Source organism: Muntiacus reevesi, chromosome 13 (genome assembly GCF_963930625.1).
Source record: "Muntiacus reevesi chromosome 13, mMunRee1.1, whole genome shotgun sequence".
Lineage (NCBI taxonomy): Eukaryota > Metazoa > Chordata > Mammalia > Artiodactyla > Cervidae > Muntiacus > Muntiacus reevesi.
In genome coordinates, this window is record NC_089261.1 from 60,123,992 (window position 1) to 60,139,250 (window position 15,259).

Consider the following 15,259-nt stretch of genomic DNA (forward strand, 5'->3'; position numbering starts at 1 on the left):
CACTTAAAAAATCTATCAGATGAGTTGTTTTCTTTCTTTTTTGACTAATACAGAGAGGCCAGAATGCTCTTCTTGTACACGTTGTTGCAGTCAGTTCTGTAAATCTGGAAAAACACGAAGGAAAATGAGAAGCCAGTCCACAGTCCTGGAGGAATTTTGTTTCACTTCCAAGTTCCTTGGATTAACATCAGCATTATTTCCTTGGCATGAATCTGACGTGAAAGAAATTAAGTTCTTAGAGTCTGCACCCTGTTCTTCTCTAAATAAAACGCAGAAGAACTTGGGGACGTGTTTTGATGTGCAGAATGGGTGGTGGCACTTGCCTTGGCAGAGCCGGTGCATATTTGATAATCTAGTGATTTCAGTCTCTACATGCTGAGGAATGTGAGCTTCTAGGTGCAGTTTGTCCATTTGGAAAAAGAGTTTAGAATTTGATATGGTTGGTGAAGAATCCTGAGTTTCAAATTTAGTGAGTGAGGAAGGTATATTTATTGGCTGTTTCATTTGCCATCCCACACCCAGAATTAGCATGCCACAGTTCCCTAAGTGTGCCGGTTACAGCGGTTTGGTTGATGGGTTGGAAGCTGCACAGATAGTCCTGTAGTTACAGCCTTATTCCCAGGGCCAGGCTTGTGACTTCAGGGGCTCTCATGTACCCAGAGGGCTGCCTGGCAGTGACGTAGAATAATCCGAATAGAGAGGTTTCCCTTCCTTCCAAGTGTCTGTATGTGTCTAATAGTTCAGAACTACTAGGTTCATAGGTGGCTGTGCTGTAAGAAGTAATCTTCTCATTGGTCAAACCATCAAGGATGAGGGGGGCAATTCCAGCCAGTGTCTGGAGGCTCTCTCAACCTGGATTTAAACTGTGGTTGGGGACTTCTCTGGTGGTCCAGTGGCTAAGACATTGCACTGCCAATGCAGGGGACCCAGGTTTGATCCCTGGTCAGGGAACTAGATTCTACATGCTGCAACTAAAGTGTGGTTGGATCTCTCCATGTGGAATTCTGCATCTCAGACTGAGTAGGTCTCAAATACAACTCCTCATCTCTCAAACTTCTTCTAACCCTGGGGAGAGTTTTAGTGCCTGTATTTTTCTCTTCCATTTGTCTGCAGATTGAAGACCTAAAAGTTCCACTCTGGGAGACTCTGGAAGCGGCAAGTTCAGTTTAAAGAGTGCAGATCCCTTTAATTCTTTTAAGTCAGCTGTGCTATTTGTGCACACACAGGCATCGTATTGGGCTTCCCAGGTGGCTCAGTGGTAAAGAATCCAACTGCCAAGGCAGGGAGACACAAGAGATGCGAGTTCGATCCCTGTGTCAGGAAGATCCCTTGGAGAAGGAAATGGCAACCCACTGCAGTATTCTTGCCTGGGAAATACCATGGACAGAGGAGCCTGGTGGGCTGTAGTCCATGGGGTTGCAAGAGTCAGACATAACTTAGAGACTAAATAACACCACCAATAACAAAGGCTTCATCTTATCCAGTGGTATGTGCCAGCCTTGAAGGTGTTCCTGGAGAGTAGTGCTAATTTACCATCCTTGGGAATTAGTGTGCAGGGGAGGATGAGGGACATGGAAGCATACAGTATATGAATTTTCCATTTAGTTAGAGGCATTCAAGAGAACTAATTGAGGTCTGTGTAAGGGCCCTGGGAATCATGTCAAATCTCCTGAAAAGTCAGAACAATGTGATGGAAAAGACATCAGTAGAAGCTTGAGAGACCAAGGAGTTGATCCTTTGCCTCCAGGACATAATATAAGCAGTCTAAAGAGGTCTGTGACCTTGATCAAGTCACTAATCTATCTCTGAACCTACTTAACCCATTTGTAACATAATGTAGCGTCAACACTCACCCTACAGGCTGCTTATGAGAAATAAGTGAAATATTATTTGTAAGTCCATTAGCACAGAGGAGGCACTCAACAAAGGTGGTCACAGCTAGTGGGCCCTTCATTACCTTACCCTAGCAGAGGAGTGCTGCCAGCCATTGTAACTTGTTACTTAGGCTGGTGGAGTTTCTTGTGCTATGATACACCTTTATCTTTGGCACAAAGCATCTTTGTACTTTAATGGACTGTACTAAATGTAGTAAACTGTCTAACAATTTTGTTGTGTTTGGAAAGGCAGCAGAGGTCTCAGAGTATAAACTACATGAGAGAATGTGCTCTGCTGTGCCTAGTCGCTCAGTTGTGTCCACTCTTGGCAGCATCATGGGCTGCAGCCCTCTAGGTTCCTCTGTCCATGGGATTCTCCAGGCAAGAACACTGGAGTGGGTTGCCATGCCCTCCTCCAGGGGATCTTTGCAAGCAAAGGGTCAAACCCAGGTCTTTCGCATTGCAGGTGGATTCTTCACTGTCTGAGCCACCGGGGATGTGAAATATACTACACAGACGTCCCTCGTGGTCCAGTGGTTAAGAATCCATCTTCTAATGCAGGGGACATGGTCGGGGAACTAAGATCCCACATGCCTCAGGGCAGCAGTACCTGTGAGCCACAGCTAAGACCTCATGCAGCCAAAAACAAATAAATAAAATATTTTAAAAAATGTACTACATAACAAAAAAGGTGATATATTTGTGATGATTAAATGGAACTGGAGTTTAGTGTGGTGAAATTTTTAAGCAATAAGAAGTTTTCATAATGAACTCTTAGTAACACTGGAAAGAAGTCAGTGGAGGGGAAAATGATTATATTCTAAAATAAAAATAGATGTAACTATAATACCTAGCACAGAGGTAAGAGAAAAGTATGGTATTTACAAAGGAAGAAATGTGTCATATTAGCTGTGCAAATATGATTCAGTTCAATTCTGCTGTTATAAATATTTTCAACTGATGAGATTAGGAATTATGAAATAAATGTTGAGAAATGGATGCATTTAAATTATAGCTTTCTGGAGAGTATCTTGCCCTGGCATTATGAAAGCATGCTTCTTGAAGTATTCTTTTACATAGTAGTTTTGGATAAAATACTCAAAGGAAGAGACTCCAGAGGGGAAAAATAGATTTTATACCAGCATTTATCATTCTGTGGGTTTCTTTGGTGGCTCAGATGGTCAAGAATCTGCCTGCAGTGCAGGAGACCCAGGTTCCATCCCTGGGTGGGGAAGATCCCCTGGAGAAGGGAATGGCAACCCACTCAACTGTTCTTGCCTGGAGAATTCTTTGGACAGAGGAGCCTGGCGGGCTAGAGTCCGTGGGGTCATAAAGAGCCTCTGACACGACTGAGTGACTAACGCATGGTTCTGTGGGTATAATATAAACATTTATATGTTGTTTTTTCCCTGGTGGCTCAGATGGTCAAGAGTCTGCCTACAATGTGGCAGACCCGGGTTTGATCCCTGAGTAGGGAAGATCCTCTGGAGAAGGAAATAGCAACCCACTCCAGTACTCTTGCCTGGAGAATCGCATGGCTGGAGGAGCCTGGTAGGCTACAGCCCATGGGGTTGCAAAGAGTCGGACACGACTAATCAGCTCCACTTTCTATATAGGGCATGTATAAATAACTACATAGAGACTTACATATATAAACACACAAATGGAACCAGTTACATGCCCCTGTTGAGAGCTGGCAAACGTTAGCAAAATGGAATACGATCAAGTTATTAAAAATGATAATAAGCCCACACGCTCACTATTTGGAGATAGCTGCGTGAACTGAGAAGCAGAAACTGTGGTCCCTGTTTCAAAGACACAGGGAAGCGCAAGGCTGCCAGCTGCTGCCTCAGGGCCCAGAGAAGCTGAGGCAGGAGGAGAGAGAACCCTGAGGAAATACTGACTAAATGAGGCAGTTTCGGGGGAGCAGCGCCGCAAAGATCGCGCACTGTGGAACAGAGTGGGGTGTAGGGCACAGGGGTGATGATGTTGGGGAGGGTGATGTGAGGGGGAGGTTTCTGTGAAGGAGCCAGCCAGATGGGGGTGAGGGCGGGGAAGGAGCCCTTCCAGGGTGGGACCTCACTTTCAGAGCCTGGCAGTCTGGCTTGTGTGAGCCAAGAACAGGCCGGCATGGCCAGCCCTAGGGAATAATTGTATGTTTGCCTGGATTAACTCTGGAGTGGCCACAATAGCCAAGGTTTATACTTTTTTTTAGAAGATATATACCTTTATTATTTCATTTATCATGCCCCTTGGCATGTGGCATATTAGTTCCCTGACCAGGGATCGAACCCGCGTACCCCCCTGCTGTCGAAGCGCAGAGCTTAACCACTGGACTACCAGGGAAATCCCCAGGCTTTACATTTTTATGATTTAAACATTCTTATTGTTTAGCTGTGAATTTTTGGTGGAAATACAGAAATATGTGAACCAGGTGTATGCTTTAAAGAAGATTGAGAAAGCAAATATCCACAGACTCACCACTAGGTTACGAATTAAAATAACCTTTGAATTCCCTCATAGCAGTCTGCTACATCCTCTGCCCTCGTCCCCAGTGGTGAACATCGTGTGGCTTTTGAGAGAATTATTCACTTAGTGTTTTTAGTTGTTCTGTAATTTTGTGACCTGTGTATGCAACCTAAACATAGGGTTTAGTGGAGCTTGCTTTGAACTTTATGTGAAACAACCATACTGTGTGGATTCTTTCGCGACTTCCTTCTTTCTCTCCAAATTGTGAGATTAATCTGTGTTGATGCATGAATTTATATTGTAGAAAGTACACATCTGTAAGTGCACGTGTGCTAAAGTTTATCTTAGGAATTTACCTGGAAGGACAATTTTAGGTTGTAGGTTCTCATCAAACTTATTAGATAGTGCCAAAGTACTTAAAAAGGTAATTATATCAATTTTTGGGCTTCCCAGGTGGCTCAGTGATAAAAAAATCCTCCTGCCAAGCCGGAGATGTGTGTTCTATCCCTGGGTCAGGAAGATCCTCTGGAGAAGGAAATTGCAACCCACTCCAGTATTCTTGCCTGGGAAATCCCATGGACAAAGAAGCCTGGTGGGCTACAGTCCATGGGGTTACAAAGAGTTGGACATGACTTAGCGACTAAATCACCACCACCACATACCAATCTTACCCTTGCTGGCAGTAAGTGAAAATTTTTGTTGCTTCACATATACGAACTCTTGAGGTTGCCAGACTCACTGATTTTTGCCAACCTAATGTGTGTACTGAGGTATGTTGAGGTTTTCCTTTTATTTTTATAATCACTAATGAGTTTGAGCACCTTTTCATGTGGTTTTGGGGCCATTTGGATTTCCTTCATTACATTTTGCAAAGGGCCTATTTCAAATGTTTTGCCCAATTTTTTATGGGACCTTCTGCCTTCCCTCAGTGACTCATAGCTGCTGTTTGTACCTTTGTGGTATGTGCTTTTTCTTTACTCTTTAATGTCTTTAAAATTTTAATACAGTCAAATTTCATTAACCTTTCTATATTAGTCTATTTATTGCTTAGTAACAAATCACCCCCCTGTGTAGTGGCCTAAGCGGCAGTCTTTATTTCAGTTTGGACTCTGCCCGCTGGGCGGTGTGATCTCGTCTGGGCTGCCTCCTTTAAGGCGGGAAGCTCTGCTTCTATAGGTGGGATGTCTGACCGATGGGGTAATAAGTGAGGAGCCTGGGCCACACATCTTTTACCATTCAGGAGGCTAGCTGGGGCTTGATCACATGGAGGCCAGAGGCTTTCAATGGAGTGGAGCAGGGATGTGCGAAGTTCTCAAGATGGAGGTTCCGAATTAGCAAAGTGTCACTTTCATCACATTCTCTTGGCCACAAGGCCAGCCCAGATTCAGGGGGTGGGATAAACTCTACCTGTTGCCAAAGGAGCTGAGGAATCCCATTGTAAAGAGAAGCTCCTACAAAGGAGGGGTGGAGAATGAGACCATGCTTGCAACCCATCGTTTTACATTATGGTTGTGCTTTTGTTCCATACTCCAAGGGTAAGAAATTACGATCCTGTGTCACCTTCTAAAAGGTTTCTGGTTTAGCTTTGGAAGAGTGAGGTTTCCAAAACCGTGATAGTGGAGGTTGTTGATAATGAGGGAAGCTGTGCATATCAGGGCAGGGGTTCTAGGGAAAACCTTTCGAATTTCTCCACAATTTGCTGTGAACCTGCAACTACCCTAAAATAGAGTCTGTTAAGAAAAAAATTAAAACCACTTCCCTGGCGGTCCAGTGGTTAAGAACCCACCTGCCAATGCAGGGAGCCTGGGTTCCGTCCCTGATCTGAGAAGATTCCACGTTCCACATTCCACAGGGCAGCTAAGCCCGTGAGCCGCCGCTATAGAGAGCCCACGTGCCACAGGGAAGAGTCAGCGCCGCCAGAAAAAAGTAAAGAGCCAGACCATGGGAGCGGCTGCCAGAATTGTGAGGGTTATTAGGAAGTTTAAGAAGTGAGGAGCAGCAGCTTGTCAGGGAGGGGGTTGGGGAATCATTGTGCTTAATGAGTGGAGTAAAGAGTTGGTTAAAAAGCTTTTTTTTTCCACAATGTAAAAATAAGAAATTTTTTCTTTCACTCCTTGCTTGTTAGCTATAATACAGTGACTAAAAAAGAGAAGCTTTTTGCTGCTACCATCTTACACTGTCTTATTAAAAACAGCCCTCAGTGTTCATGGCCAGTGCTTCAGTTTCTTGTCCATGTTTGCTTTTTGTGTGAGTGCTCTGATCAACAGTTATGGACTGGTGTTTTGCTTTTTCAACTTTTCTATTTGCTTGACAGGAAGTTTTAATTTAACACAGTCTGTCAGTATTCATTGTAGTGAGCCAGGGGCCATACAGGGTGCAGGCGTTGGGGAGCAGCAGCTTTTAAAGTGCTTTAGAAACAGGATTGTACCCTGTCAAGGGCATGGGTTTTGTACAGACGACTTTGGAAGCGATCAGACCTTTGCTGTTGTAGTAGCTGTGTGACATAGTGCTAGTTATTTAACATCTCTGAGCTTTGGCACTCCATGGTAAAATGGGCATAACCCTTATTTATCTCTTAAGAGTATTGAGTGAGGTTAAAGAAATACATATCTTGTAGCATGGTGTGTGGCCTGTAACATAACTGTTAGCCTGTTACAGAAGTAGAACTATTTCCACTATTTCCTATGAATCACCAATTAGGGGAAAAAAAATAGATGAGGCCCTATAGGTCTTTTGGGGAATGAATTCTTTCTGCCATTTAAGCTTGGCCTTTGGCTTACCTCGCTGCTGCTGTTTGCTTTGAAAGCTCTTTGAATCCTCTGGGTTTCTTCAGCCAGAGTTGGACCATCAGTTAAGGGCATCTGGGGGGCTGACTGGGCTTTGAGATGTTTATGTTTGAAATCTCGGCACCTGGTTGGATGTCATCAAGCCTCGGGACATGCCATCAGGTGTGGTGTGCCCCTGGTGATAGCTAGAACTTTTGAATTGGCCCACGTTCTGACCTGTGTGAGTAGAGAACGGAAAAGTGCTTTTGGGAGCAGTATAAATCTTTCTCCAGCAGCTGCTCCATCCTAGAACATCGCAGACAAACTCCCAAGGAGTGCCCGGGTGGGCTGCCGGGCCCCGTGGCTGAGGAGCTGGGGTGGGCCTTGTCACAGCTCATGTGGAGGAGAGCTCCGCAGCTCTGCCATCTGAGGAGGAATCAGTTGATGCTAAAGCTTGAATGGAAGCAAGGACGCCCGTGGTCACTCCCTCTTTCTTTCCAGGTCTCTCGGCAGCCCAGCGGAAGTTCGCGCACTCCCTCAGAGACTTCAAATTCGAGTTCATCGGAGATGCAGAGACCGATGATGAACGCTGCATAGGTATGTAAGGACGAGGTTTTGGTTGGCTTTCCTTTGCTTTGGCCACGAAATAATGATGCCTTTCTCCTTACAGATGCTTCCTTGCGTGAATTTTCTAATTTTTTGAAGAATCTGGAAGAACAGAGGGAAATCATGGTGAGTGGTGGGTTGTTAATGAATATGTCTTTAAGTGGGGGGAAATCCAGGTGTAGAATCTGGTTCTGGGGGAGGTTTTGGTGCATCTGTGGGTGGGTAGTACCTGGTAATGGAAAGAAGCCTGGGTGAGGTTTGGGGAGCCTGGATTTCTAGTTGCCCGGTGGCGCCGCTCATGGTGAGTGAGATCTTAGACAAGTTTCTGAACCTCTCGACCAAGGCTCTGTGTCTTCATTTGTGAAAAAGTGCTTTGAAATGTATCAACACTTCCTAGATTTTTGTTAGCCCTGGAGCAGTTGTATTGAAATAAGTCTCACAAAGAATCATCTTAACATATCGAGAGGACAAAAGCAGGAAACTTATGGAGGGACTTCGCTGGCGGTTTGGTGGTTAAGAATCCATCTGCTAATGCAGGGCACATGGGTTTGATCCCTGGTCTGGGAACTAAGATCCCATGTGTCTCGGGGCATGTAAGCCTTTGAGCTGCAACTGCTGAGCCCATGACTCAGTTACTGAGCTTGCATACCTTAGACCCTGTGTGCTGCAACAAGAGAAGCCACTGCAATGAGAAACCCAGAGGCTGCAACTGGAGAGTGGCCCCTACTCACCCCAGTTAGAGAAAGCTCATGTGCAGCAAAAAAGAGCCAGTGCAGGCAAAAATTTCTTTCCTTAAAAAAACAACAAAACAACAACTTATGGGGAGGCAGAGGGATAGCAGGGCAGTGTTGGAACTTGCCTCATTCTGTGGGTTTCTAGGCTGCGTGCAGAGGAAGAGAACTTGAGCTTGCAAGACTTTAAAATCCCACTTTGCCTTGAAATACACAATCACGGCAGTAGCGGTAACAGCTCCCCTCTGTTGAGTGCTCTCCGTGTGCCCAGTGCTATGCTGAGTGCATTATGTGCATGATCTTCTTTCACATGAATTCTGAGGGCGTTGAATAGTGTTTACCAACATTTCTTAAAAGCTTGTGTCTCCCTCCTGACATTCATTCACTCAACAGAGATTTATAGCAGAATCCCCTTTGGATTATGATGCACTGCATTGTCACCAGCTTTTTCAGGCCTTAAAAACAAAAGACATTCTATTTTTTTCTGTGTTCTTGAGAATGAGTACTTCCTAGAATTATGTTAAAGTGTAAGTGTGTAAGCTGGAGGAGGGCATGGCAACCCACTCCAGTGTTCTTGCCTGGAGAATCCATGGACAGAGGAGCCTGGCGGGCTACAGTCCTGGGGGTTGCAGAGAGTCAGATGTGACTGAGCACGCACACGTGAGTGAGTGAGATCAGCTGTGGTGGTAACGCTGCTGATCATGACAGCTAGGAGAACTGACCTTTACCCTCTGCCTGGTACTGGTCTGGGCTGTGTCCCTGTTACTTAGGCCTTTAATTCTCATATCAGCCTTGTGATCCAGACCCTGTGATTGCCCCCTGATTCACAGATGAGGAAACAGGTGCAGCACCTTGCCCAGGATGACGTGGCAGCTGAGGGCCGCCGTCAGGTCAGGCTAGAACCAGACACTCTGAACCGCCTGCCAGCGCAGCCAGCTTCCTAGATGTAGCTGTCACAAGGCCAGCTGCTGGTCGGGATTTCTAGCTGGTAGAATTGTAGGAGGAGGAGGAGGAGCGAAGCACTGATTGTTTTTACCCCAAGTTGCAGAACCAAGCGTTGTTTATTTTTAAAATCTATCTGTATTAAAATTTTTTTATTGGTGTATGGTTAATTTACAATATGGTATTAATTTCAAGTGTACATCAAAGTCAATCAGTTATACATACACAAATACATCTACTCTTTTTAAGATTCTTCTCCCAGATAGGCCATTACAGAGTATTGAGTAGAGTTTTTGGTGCTTGCTATACAGTAGGTCCTTACTAATCTATTTTATATGTGGTAGAAAGCATTGATTTTTTACTTAAAATAACCAACACCCATGGCCTTTAAAGGCTTTAATGTAATTCACACTGCACCCTAAATTCTGAGATGATTTGTGTCTGTTGTAAATACTGAAGTGGGCACGTGAAGGTACTGTGTCTGCACTGGGTTTTTTTCTGGCACAAACTGACATATTCAGCTATTATTAATATGCCGCTGTAGTCACTGATTTTTCAGCTCTTTGGAACAGTCTAAATGTCAGAGTGGATAAAAGTAGTGCCATGAAATCACCCTGTTAGTGCATGAAGTGGGTGTGGGCGTGTGGGTGGGGAAAGCGCATGTTCTTCGTTAATGTTAATAGTATCGGTTTTTTGTTCTCAGCCCTCTTTGACATTTAGTCCTATTTTCCTGGGATCCGGAGCATTCTGCATCAGTGTTTGATCTTCTTTTGTGTTTCAGTTGCTGTTGAGAATCCTCAGGGAGGTTACAGTTTGGAAAGGAGGGCGGTAGTCAAACAGTGTCAAGTAGCAGTCAGTGCTACAAGATAGAATTGAGGGGATCCCCTGGAAGTCCAGTGTTTAGGACTCTGCTCTTACTGCTGAGGGTCTGGGTTCAATTCCTGGTCTGGGAACTAAGATCCCACAAGCCACCTGATGAGGCCAAAAAAAATTAAGAAAAACAAAATTGAGAAGGGCAAGGAACCAGGGAGCAGGCTGGGGCACCATTACCTCTAGAGTGGTACGGGAAGGAAGTGGAGAACTATGAATGCATCTTGGTACCCTTGGTGGGGGGGGAGAACTTTAGGCAGAACGGTGCTGAAGTTTAGCTCTACAGAAACAAACACAGGGTGATATTCTGTAGCTGGTGCTCTGTATCCGTGGGGTTTGCCTTTGCAGATCAAAAATATTTGAAAAAAGATTCTGGCAAGTTCTAAAAAGTAAAACTTGCATTTTCTACATGCTGACAACTCTTTGTCTATCATATACATTGTATTCACAACTTTTTACGTAGTATTTTCATTAGACCTTATTGTGCTTTTCAGATGTGCTTTTATTGCAGGCTTGTGGCGACCTTATGTTAAGCACGTCTTTGGGTGCCATTTTTCCAAAGAAATTTGCTCCCTTTTTGACTCAGTCACATTTGATAGTTCTTGTTAAAGTTCAGACTTTTTCATTGTTAGTGCATTTGTTGTGGCAGTCTGTGATCAGTGATCTTTGATGGGACTATGGCAAAGAGATCACAACTCACTGAAGGCTCAGGTGATGGTTAGCATTTTATAGCCGTAAAATGTTTCTAAATTAAGGTATGTACATTGCTTTTTAAAGATATAATGCTATTGCATACTCAGTGAATTCGTGGCTTAGATGGTAAAGAATCTGCCTACAACACGGGTGACCCAGGTTTGATCCCTGGGTTTTGGAAGATCCCCTGGAGAAGGAAATGGCAAGCTGCCCAAGTATTCTTGTCTGGAGAATTTCATGGACGGAGGAGCCTGGTAGGCTACAGTCCATGGGGTCCCAAAGACTCGTACACAACCGAGCAACTAACACGTTCACTTTTGTATTAAGAACATAGCTGTGTACACTGGGAAATCGCAAAATATGTGTGACTTGCTTTATTGCAACGTTTGCTTTATTACAGTTATCTGGAATTGAGCCTGCAACTCCAGTCTTCTAAAATTGAACCTCTGAGGTCTGTCTGCTTGTCTTACATATTGCAAGTCATCTAGAGATGATTTAAAGTATATAGGAGGATATGTATAGGTTATATGCAAGTATTATGCCATTTTTATGTAAGGGACTTCAGCATCCTTGGATTTTGGTGTCCATGGCGATCCTTGAACAGTCCCCACTGGATTCTGAGGGACAACTGTATCTCTGGTTTCTGTGCCTTGAGACGAATTGGCTGGAATGTGGTCTTAGCTCCGGGCTGTCTGATAAAGTGTGGTTCTCAGAGCTGTTTGGAAGCTGGCCTGTTGATTGACTCTTCAGCTGTGCTGGGGTTGCCTGGGCCTCTGTCTCAGGCAGAATGAGAGTGACAGGGCTGGGTTTCCAGTGCAGGGTAGAAGTAAGAATGGGATGCCGTCTGTATAAGGTCATGAGCCTCAGAAAGGAGTGGGACGGCATGTCACAACCCATGCGTGGGGATCCCCGCTCCCAGAGAGCAGGATACAAACCAGAGCCAGAAAGCAGTGGAGGGCGGCCCCCACCAGCCATCGCATACAGCGGACACCTAATGCTTTCTTAAAATTATTATCTAAATTTCTTAGTTTGGAAAATTTTGAGCATGTGTGGGCAGAGAAATATAATTAAACCACACATCCTCAGTGTTCACCTTCAATAGCCCCTGCCACATGGCCAGTCCTGTTTCTCCTGTACTCCTTACCACTCCACCCCCATTATTTTGACAGAAAGTCCAGTATTGTTTTATCATAACTCTCAAAGATAATGCTGTTTTGAACCACAATATCCTTGTCAAAGATGGGCTCAATAAAGGACAGAAATGATATGGACCTAGCAGAAGCAGAAGATATTAAGAAGAGGTGGCAAGAATACACAGAAGAACTGTACAAAAAAGATCTTCACGACCCAGTTAATCATGCTGGTGTGATCACTCACCTAGAGCCAGACATCCTGGAATGTAAAGTCAAGTGGACCTTAGGAAGCATCACTATGAACAAAGCTAGTGGAGGTGATGGAATTCCAGTTGAGCTATTTCAAATCCTGAAAGATGATGCTATGAAAGTGCTGCACTCAATATGCCAGCAAATTTGGAAAACTCAACAGTGACCACAGGACTGGAAAAGGTCAGTTTTCATTCCAGTCTCAAAGAAAGGCAATCTCAAAGATTGCTCAAACTACTGCACAATTGAATTCATCTCACTCGCTAATAAAGTGATGCTTAAAATTCTCCAAGCCAGACTTTAGCAATACGTAAACCGTGAACTTCCAGATGTTCAAGCTGGTTTTAGAAAAGGCAGAGGAACCAGAGATCAAATTGCCAACATCCACTGGATCATCGAAAAAGCAAGAGAGTTCCAGAAAAGCATCTATTTCTGCTTTGTTGATTATGCTGAAGCCTTCAACTGTGTGGATCACAATAAACTGTGGAAAATTCTGAAAGAGATGGGCATACCAGACCACCTGATCTGCCTCCTGAGAAACCTGTATGCAGGTCAGGAAGCAACAGTTAGAACTGGATATGGAACAACAGACTGTTTCAAAATTGGGAAAATTGGTTTAAAATTGAATACATCAAGGCTGTATATTGTCACCCTGCTTATTTAACTTATATGCAGAGTATATCATGAGAAATGCTGGGCTGGGGGAATCACAAGCTGGAATCAAAATTGCTGGGAGAAATATCAATAACCTCAGATATGCAGATGACACTACCCTTATGGCAGAAAGTGAAGAAGAGCTAAAGAGCCTCTTGATGAAAGTGAAAGAGGAGAGTGAAAAAGTTGGCTTAAAGCTCAACACTCAGAAAACTAAGATCATGACATCTGGTCCCATCACTTCATGGCAAATAGATGGGGAGACAGTGGCTGACATTATTTTTCTGGGCTCCAAAATCACTGCAGATGGTGATTGCAACCATGAAATTAAAAGACACTTACTCCTTGGAAGGAAGGTTATGACCAACCTAGACAGCATGTTAAAAAGCAGAGACATTACTTTGTCAACAAATATCCGTCTAGTCAAGTCTATGGTTTTTCCAGTGGTCATGTATGGATGTGAGAGTTGGACTATAAAGAAAGCTAAGTGCTGAGGAACTGATGCTTTTGAACTGTGGTGTTGGAGAAGACTCTTGAGAGTTCCTTGGACTGCAAGGAGATCCAACCCGTCCATCCTAAAGGAGATCAGTCCTGGGTGTTCATTGGAAGGACTGATGCTGAAGCTGAAGCTCTAATACTTTGGCCACCTGATGCGAAGAGTTGACTCATTTGAAAAGACCCTGATGCTGGGGAAGATTGAGGGCAGGAGGAGAAGGGGATGACAGAGAATGAGATGGGTGGATGGCATCACCAACTCAGCGGACATGGGTTTGGGTGGACTCTGGGAGTTGGTGATGGACAGGGAGGCCTGGCGTGCTGCAGTTCATGGGGTCACAAAGAGTTGGACACAACTGAACGTCTGAACTGAACTGAATCCTTGTCACACCTAAAAGTAAACAGTAGTTCCTTGAGATTACAGAGAATTAGGCTTTTGCCCCTGATATTCATTTACATTTTGTCTCTCCTATTACCTCCTTCCCATAACAGTTGGATTTGTTGGAATCTGGATCCAAAGACTCTGCATTTGATTGATAAGTTTCTAAGTCCCATTTAATATATATATTTTTCTTCTTGTCTTTCCCTCTTGACAGAAATTCCTGATATTGTTCCATTTGTTAATAGCTTTACTACCTGAGTTATCAGTGAGTTATAATAATTAAATGAATAATGATGAATGTTAAAAAAAAATGGCATTTAACCCATGTTGACATTATTTGGTGTTTCTGTCTAATCTTGGTAGTCAGTGATTACTTGTTTCTTTTTTTTTTTTTTTTTATTACTTGGTTTTTTAACCATGAAAATTGCATGGCATCGTTATGGCTGCTTTCGTTACATAACCTTTGATCACTTAGTCAACAAAAAAATCTTTGATGCTTTACCAGACTCCAGCCTGAAACTTTTGAGTAAGAAAAGAGAGCTCCCTCAACAAGTGTCCAATGTGGTCTTGAGTAACTGGTAAAAAGTGAATTAAAATGTATTATACTAAGTGCTAAACAGAAGTACAGGGTATGGTTGCCTGGAGAGGCGAGTTGCGGAGCCTGTGCTTGCTTGGAAGGGCTTTATGAAAGAAGTGGTATTTGAACTGGAGTTTGTGGGGTAGAGACTTGGGGATGGGGTTCTTTGTATAGTTTAACAAACTCACTTGCAAACAGTGACAAGGAAGTTCTTTCAGGAACTAAAATGGATGCCAGTACTTTCTGAGAACTTTGGAAAACTCTTGATTTTCTTAAAATTGTTACTAAACAGCAGCATGTTAAAAGTCACATATTAAAAAAAAAAAAGAGCATGGAAAATGACAGCTATAACATAGAGGTAGAGAACTCTGGTTCCAAGAGTTTAACAAAATCTTCGCGTCACTCAATCTTTAAAAGTGTTTAGTCAGTAGACGTGTGAAAAGATGCTCAACATCTCTAATTATTAGAGAAATGCAAATCAAAACTACCATGAGGCATCATCTCATAGTGAGCAGAATGCCCATCATCACAGTATCTGGAAGTGAATGATGGAGAGGGTGTGGAGGAAAAGGAAGCAGCCTGCACTGTTGGTGAGAATGTAAAATGGTGCAGCCACTGTGGAGAGCAACATGACAGTTCCTCCAAGAAAGAAAAATAGAGTTACCATATGGTCCAGAGATCCCCCTCCTGAGCATGTATCCGGACAAAACTCTGATTCAGAAAGATCTATGAACCCCTATATTCATACAGCACTGTTTACAATAGGCAAGACATGGAAACAACCTAAATGTCCCTTGATGGATGAATGGATAAAGAAGA

General features: G+C 43.7%; 1 protein-coding gene and 1 non-coding gene across 4 annotated transcripts in view; both read left to right on the plus strand.

Annotated features, from left to right (window-relative positions):
• Positions 1-15,259, plus strand: part of ARHGAP10 (Rho GTPase activating protein 10) — a 357,872-nt gene that overhangs the window by 84,911 nt on the left and 257,702 nt on the right. For all 3 annotated transcript variants that reach the window (XM_065904301.1, XM_065904302.1, XM_065904299.1), the window contains exons 2-3: positions 7,610-7,705; positions 7,779-7,840. In XM_065904301.1, the coding sequence (XP_065760373.1) occupies positions 7,610-7,705; positions 7,779-7,840 (158 nt within the window). The remainder of the gene's footprint in view (positions 1-7,609; positions 7,706-7,778; positions 7,841-15,259) is intronic.
• On the plus strand, positions 879-951 carry TRNAG-GCC (transfer RNA glycine (anticodon GCC)). The gene has a single exon. It is a non-coding gene; the product is annotated as a tRNA-Gly (tRNA).